We start from the raw sequence: 7,418 nt of genomic DNA, 5'->3' as shown, positions 1-7,418 counted from the left end.
AAGAATATGGTCATTTATATAGGCTATATTTTCCGGTGCGGTTTAATAAGCCAATAAACAATAGAGGCAGATGCAAGTGCAGTGATGTATGAGGGATGATGCAAGCTCATTGATGTCTTTAAATGGGCATCAGGAGAAATCACAGCAGATTATCAAAACATTCCTGCTCACCACTGTAAAAAGTTTTTTGGTTGCCTTAAATATTTTGAGTTATCTTAATTTAAGATTATTATTTAACACAACGAGACACACTATATTGATCCTATCAACAGCTTGTTCAAAACAACTAAAGATTATTTGTTACCAAAACACTGTGTTTAGTTGTATCAACTCAAACTTTTTAAGTTATCTGAACTATAAGAGAATTATAATTGTAATTGTCCCAATATGTCATTTTAGGTTGAGTAAACAGACAACATTTAGATCAACTAAACATATTTATTTACATTTATAATATTAATCCGTCATAAAATTCTGTCATGTTGACATACAGTTTGTGTCATCGACTATCTGTTTTTTCAAAAGAAGTCTTTATATGTATGTGTTGGACTATTCTTGTTCTAATAAAACATCAAAATGATCAGACACTAAAAATCCATATTTCATGCAGATTTTTGAGGGTTCCTCTAGATACTGTCTTGTACAAGAGAGATTCTTCAGGAACCACTTAAAAGTTTACTGATCTTACAAAACCATTTTTTTTATCCGAGTTCCTTCAATAACCTGCAAAACATTTTGAGATCCACGTGAAAAGATGACTCCAGAACTTCAGAACTGAATATGTTTTTTTCAAGAATCTTATAAGTTCTTGCGAGAACCACAATGTTTATTATCCTATTATGAGATTTGAAGCACTTAAAATACAACCGAAGATTCTTTGAGTACACAACAGCATTTTTGAGGCACCTTTTATTTTTGCAGTGTAGTTCCATATCACTTCGCCAAGTTTAAACATAAGAAAGGTTATAGTGTAGCCTACCGGCGATCACCGCACACAGCACACTGTACTGAAATCGAATAATAAAATAACTACATAGAAAAACAAAATGCATTAATAAAAACTGATAGCCTACTGGTTCGTTTTCCTCATGCTCCTTATAACTGACAGCAAATATATTTTGGTAGACCTTCATATGAGGCTACGTATAGGTTTAGATCAAACTTCGCTTATGAATACATATATAAATACGTGCATACACACAGGCCTACATAAATGACCCACATAGATCTAACTTCAGGGGTGTGCATTAACTTTCGAATAACGACCCGCGGTCAATTATTTCTTACATTCATTGGTTCATATTGATATTTTTTTATATAAAAAATAAATGCAATTTGATGTATTTTTGTAACTGTTTTTATGAAAATCTAATATACAAAAAATCCAAACACTTTAAAATCTTGAAGTGGAAGATGAAAAATGTGACTGTCAACACTTAATAGTGGGAGATGAAATGTTCAAATAACATGAGTCACAGAAATGTTTAAGGGATTTAAAAATCAAATTGTTTTAATAGACACTGTAAACTACAGTATAGTGGAAACTGTGGATCTCTTCTGTACTGTGTTAAATTTTAGTGGTTATCTGGCAGATAGGAACCCTCAGACAACCACTTAATCCTATTGGAATAACCCACTAGGCAGGCATACATGAAAGAATGTTGTAATGTTTTTAATGCTAGACAATCAAGGTTTTATCCTGTAATAGTATTCGTATCGGAGACAATTAGGCCTATAATTTGTTTTATTCTAAGCAGAAGTGTTTTGCATCTTGACAGATAAGAAATGTGGTTATTTATTAGACCCAGTGCCTTATCCGGTGTTAACAAAACATAAACTACAAATAAAGGCAACATATCAATGGAGACAGATTCAAGTGCAATCTGATGTTTGAGTGATGAAGTGAGTTCAATGATGTCCTTAAATGGACACAAAGATAGATCACCGCAGAACGAATGAACAGAACTTTCCTGCTCATCCTTCCATTCACTCATCATTTCTATAATGGTCCCTTTTGGGTCAACTGAGCATGTGCTTCTCTTGTCTCGACTCATCCATCCACCGCACACACTAGACACTGAACTGAGTTTATTCTGCAAGTTCACAGCCCTGGAGCAGTGGGAATACACCAAGGGCATTTTGTAAAACTTATCCATTGTTAAAGCAATTTCACACCTGAAGTGGGAGTAACTTTGAATGAAAGCCCACAGAGCAAACAACCCTGGCCGTAAAGCTCTAAATATGCTGTAGGGTAAACATGCAGCTACCCTACTTGTACTAAAAGTTATACTGTCTTTAGTTACAACAAAAGGACATGATTTCGATGTGCAAGAAATCTTCAACATACAGGTATAGGACGTCAAAAAAATGCCAAAGATCTCAATGCTTACACGGTTTAATGAAATTAATGAAGGACATTTGGAAGCCTTTGTAGTGTCAGGGTGGGTGAGGCAGAACCCAGGCGCAGGCAGATAAAGGGTTGAACTAAAGACTTTATTAATAAAACAAAAACCCACGATGGGAAAAGCACGATAAACAAAACAATTCAGAACTAAAACTTTCCACAAGATATTGTAAAAAGTGTCCAAAACCACGACAGGAAAACGGTGGACAGGGAAATGGCAAACAGGAACAAAGTAAACAGGAACCATGTAATCCAGACTCAATGAAATGTGACGTATGAAATAAAAATTAACCGACACGGGACAAATAAAACAAGGTGTTAATGAAGGGACACTAACAAGGGATAATGGCATGTGGAAGGTGACTGGAATATGAACGCAGGGCCAATGAACGCAAATGTAGAAACACGTGGCGCAAAGTAACCACAATGGCCACGTGTCTTCCACACATAACAAAACAAGCATAAAAGACATGATACTGTCACAACTGTGTTCACAGAACTAGAAAAGTCATGAGAAGGAGGACAGACTCATGACATATAGCTTTCATCTGTTTGTTAAGTTGAACACAAGTTTATTTGTTATGTAGGACAGACACGGAGAAATGTTGATTGACACACACATTTGTTTTTATATCAAAATACGATTACGGGCAACAACAGGAAATAAAAATTGAAATGAAAGTGCCCAACACATTAGAACCATTGACTTGATATAATGAATTCAAACTGTTTGATTTTGAGTTTTAAATGCAGAATACTTCAACCTTTGTCCTTTCTGGTTAAGTATTAAACTCCTGTCAAACTCACAAGAGGTGTATGGTCACATAAACACAGCTAGTCCTCTAACCATACATCTTGTTTCATCATAAAGAATGTCATTGTAAAATCATACACTCTCAGTTAATAAGTCATTACACATTTGAACTTCGTTACTGAGGTACGTCTGGGTTTTATTTAAAAAAGTTGCACATACATGAGGTTTTATGGTCAGGCCATGCCTTTTGTAACCTGTATTCTATTGGGCATTTAATAGAAACAGTGAAATCAATACATACATGCAAGTAATGATGCTTAGGGTATGTATTTAATGTTTAGTACAGTATACCTTAAGACCTTGAAACAATACAATATGTTTATTTTAATTTGGATTGTTAACACAACTATTGTGCAGTATATGTTACAATATAACATATTTATTTTCTTAAAAACAGAACAGACAATTTGAGTGTATACACGTTCTGCATTTCTATAAGACTGAATGCTAAACACAAGACATACAAGACATAAGGAATCATGGCTCAACCACTAAGACTCCCAGATTGTTGTTGAATATTACCCTGCCGTCCACCTCTTTACTGCAGTCTGGATGTCTTAGTAAATCCAGCACTCCTTTCTTGAGATCTTCAGGAGCATTCTTACTAAACCCTATCACCTCGGTTAAGAAATCCAGCAGCAGTTCTCCAACCTCATCTCCTTCTGTAAAGCACTCCGTGATGTCCATCTGGGACGGGAGCTCATAGTTACGATAGGGGATGCCCTTGGCGTCTAAGCAGGCCTTAATATCTCCTGTAGTGACACACTGGCTGATCTCAGTGTGACAGAGTTGGGTTTTGAAGGTTTGCCATAATTTCCCCCATCCACTCTCACCTATGCAGACACAGGATTTTGTTAAGGTCAACTTTCATAACTAGGAGACTGGAGAGACTAACAAGGTGAAATGCATCTTCAATTGAGGATCCCATTTGCACATGCAATCACATTCTTTATCATGTCATAAAACATAGATGAGATTGTTTCAATCCAACTTCAAAGGGCCCTTTAACACCTTTTAGATGTACTCCTTACCTTAGTCACAGTGCTTTTTGACCCAAATCGGGTTTGTCAGACTTTGATTAGATAATCTGATCTAAATGGATATATATAAATCGTGTAATTTTGAAGATAGAGCATTTACCTGACACCAAAATGACTAAGAGTTTTCCATCTTTATCTAAGAGGCTCCGGAAAAATGAGATTGTGGCCTCTGGATCTTTGACATAGTACAGCATCTGTTAAACATATATAAAATATTAATAAACTACATGATTGACTGGAGGCCAAAAGTAGATTGCACTGGGATTCAAAAGCTAATTTAAATCTAAATAAAATGTTAAGATGCAAAATGAACATGTAATAGTAAGATCAATGGTATCATCGCTGTTGGTCGCTCATAACCTGTATCATGTGAACGAAGTCCATCTTTTTTCCAAGGTGTTTCTCTTGCCAGTGCTTTTCAAATTCAGCAGCAGTCATCTCATTCCATTTAAAGTTAATATAATCAAGATTTGGCGTTGTTGACACCCGAACTAAATGAAAAGAAACAGCGAATCAAGAGAAACAGAATGAATATCTATTTATTACAATACCCATTTAAAAAGTACGATCAGCTTAATAGAACTTTGGTCAAATGATGAGCACCTTTATACTTGTGTAGCATATCTTTGCTCGGTTCCACTACTTCATTGTCAACTTTCACATGTGGATGTTTCATGTGTAGCTGCGCCAACATTTCCAGATCAATCTCACCTGAATATAAGATGAAATTTCGAAATGTGTAGACTTTGTAAGGTATTACATCGAATGGGTAAAGTTTAAGATTTATTAAACAAAATGTTAAGAATGAATTGACTGTACCTCCTCCACTCCCTACTCCCATTACATTGAAAGTGGGTCTTCCTCCACCAATCCTGAAGAAAGATTTTATTGTATAGTATATTTTGTCTGGACACGTGACACATTTTACAGTCTTAACATGCCCCAAGAATAAAATTCATTAAAAATGATGAATCACCTTGCCAGTATGTCTGGTAGAGTATTATGAATGAAGTCCAGCATACATTGGTGCTCTGATGAACGTTTCAAAAAGAGTTCAAATGATTTGAGGTATCTTGAATAATCTTCCACAAGTGATCTGAGCGGAGCTGCCATGGTCAGGCTGGCTGAAACATACAAAGAGTACTAGGTAAACCCATAATATACATGTTCCTAGATTATGCCATGTTTCCTGATGTGAAGTCATTTACAGAGCTAAAAGGGGAGTTTATTCAATAAGCCATTTGTGCTTCTTGTGCAACATTTTAGTTTGTTGAACTATTATTTTCATAAAAATAACCCAACCAGAATAGAGGGTATGGACATGTCGTCACTTTATCACGTGAGCACCTCATGAGCACACCGGAGCTCGCCCCCTGGGTGGCAAAACACTCAGCAAAAAGACTGCTTACAATATCAGGAAAATAATTCCATGCCACATTTCAGTGTCCAGGAACACCTGAGTTAGTTCCTAGGGAAGCCGTAGTTGCGTCTAGAACGCTAAACCAACGGCAGGAGGTAAAGCCACAGGAAGTGTTCGCACCACCATCTTAGTATGCCCAACTGACAGAGAGCGTCACGATCAAAAAGAACACATTTTTCAGCTTATAAGGGGCGCGATAAGTTTTTAGTTCACATGCGTGTTTAAATTAATTGTTACTTCTGATGTTTTTCCAATGTTTATGTTTATTTTGGGAAGAAAAGCAATGAATAGAAATCAATGTATCTAGGTGTAATGCACACTGTTATAATAGCATATGTGTAAATGTTTAGAAATAAAGCTTCATGACTTAAAGAACATATACAGCCTGTATTAAGATTTCAGAATAAGCACATTTGTCATATATTGATGTGTTTTGTTAGTCAGCTGATCTGATATGTACGCTACTGTAATGAAAATTAAATAACTCGCTCTATATCTAATAAGACGGGAAAATCCCTGACTTTAAATAATTAACTTTTAACATGCTTAAGACATTTGCGTTGTAAGAACGTACTGTGAGACTTTAGATATAAAAAAGATACTTCTGTTAATGTGTGATTAATGATAAAGCAGCAGACTGACAGTTGAATATGGGGAGGAGTTAACAGATGCTCCGCCCAAGCCGTCTTACACATGCCATTTTAAATGCATAGTCGTCACAGGAAGGAAATGCAGATTCAGATTTTAACTAAAGATTATGAGGGCACACGAATTTTAAAAAGAGAATGACCCACATTGATCAACTATTTACAATATACGCTGCAGCTGCACTATTTCATGAAAAAATAGGCATTGTAATTTTAAATTTCCCTGGGACTTTAATCACACTATTATACGGCCCTCAATCTCTATCGAGTTCCACGTTTCTCATCATTTTGGCAAATAACATCACTTAGACATTGAATAAAGCATGGCAGGGGTATGAACTAGAATAATCTCATTTAATTTCTCAACAGCATTTGTCAGGATCCACTCAACGCTGTTTATATATTTAAAATAAGTCACAAAAGAAAATAGTCACATGAGCAGGTGCTTAATTTATTAGGAATACGTACATCTACTTTAGTTACAACTGATGACGTCATATTAATAGAAATCATGATTTTTCGTCATAATTCACCAGCCGGTTCATTGAAAGCGTTGCATTTATTGTTATTCCTTGTTATTTGACACAATTGTCCAAATTGTAATGTATGATTAGCACTAGGTGATTGACACTAGGTAAACACTGTCTCGTGTACACATCACCGGTCTATCAATAACATAAAACAAGCAGAAGCGCAACAGCTTACCTTCACTGTCATCCGTGATACGATCAATGTGTGACGCTGAGCACAAGCGCAACCAGAGAGCTCTCTGGTCACGCCCACCTATAACAACACGCCCTCTCTCTTAAAGCAACAATGCTGCGTAAGAGAAAGAGCATTAGACACTTTCTAATGATTAAATCACACATACAATCTTAATTTTTATCCGAATTCTTAACGAATCAATTTTTATTTTGTACATGTATGTTGTGGAGTGCTCTAAGCATTGTGTTAAAACTAAATCAGGCGAGGCAAGGCAGGGCAAGTTCATTTATATTTCACACACAAGTGCAATTCAAAGTGCTTTACATAAAATGATTGACAGAAAGAAATAAGACGTATCTTTAAAATGCAAATGATTTAAGATCATAAA

The 7,418-nt window shown here is 35.8% G+C and overlaps 1 protein-coding gene across 1 annotated transcript; it reads right to left on the bottom strand.

Moving 5' to 3' along the window:
* Positions 1 to 3,469: 3,469 nt before the first annotated feature.
* hnmt (histamine N-methyltransferase) lies at positions 3,470 to 7,065 on the bottom strand. The gene is made up of 7 exons (XM_056754096.1): positions 7,031 to 7,065; positions 5,235 to 5,382; positions 5,078 to 5,130; positions 4,862 to 4,969; positions 4,619 to 4,749; positions 4,359 to 4,452; positions 3,470 to 4,051 (listed from the first exon to the last, which is right to left on the bottom strand). The coding sequence occupies exons 2-7, from the start codon at positions 5,369 to 5,371 to the stop codon at positions 3,696 to 3,698; spliced, it is 879 nt and encodes a 292-aa protein (XP_056610074.1). The 5' UTR covers positions 5,372 to 5,382; positions 7,031 to 7,065; the 3' UTR covers positions 3,470 to 3,695.
* Positions 7,066 to 7,418: the final 353 nt, after the last annotated feature.

This window comes from Triplophysa dalaica, chromosome 8 (assembly GCF_015846415.1).
Source record: "Triplophysa dalaica isolate WHDGS20190420 chromosome 8, ASM1584641v1, whole genome shotgun sequence".
Classification (NCBI taxonomy): domain Eukaryota; kingdom Metazoa; phylum Chordata; class Actinopteri; order Cypriniformes; family Nemacheilidae; genus Triplophysa; species Triplophysa dalaica.
Note: the sequence above shows the minus strand (reverse complement) of the source record. Positions and strands in the feature narration are given on the sequence as shown.

Bases quoted from the DNA above. Each gene is read 5' to 3' on its own strand.
- hnmt (XM_056754096.1), bottom strand. From the start codon at position 5,371: ATGGCAGCTCCGCTCAGATCACTTGTGGAAGATTATTCAAGATACCTC. The intron at 5,131-5,234 runs GTGATTCATCAT...ATCTTTCTTCAG, and splicing joins CTACCAGACATACTGGCAAG to GATTGGTGGAGGAAGACCCA. The intron at 4,970-5,077 runs GTACAGTCAATT...TCTTATATTCAG, and splicing joins GGGAGTAGGGAGTGGAGGAG to GTGAGATTGATCTGGAAATG.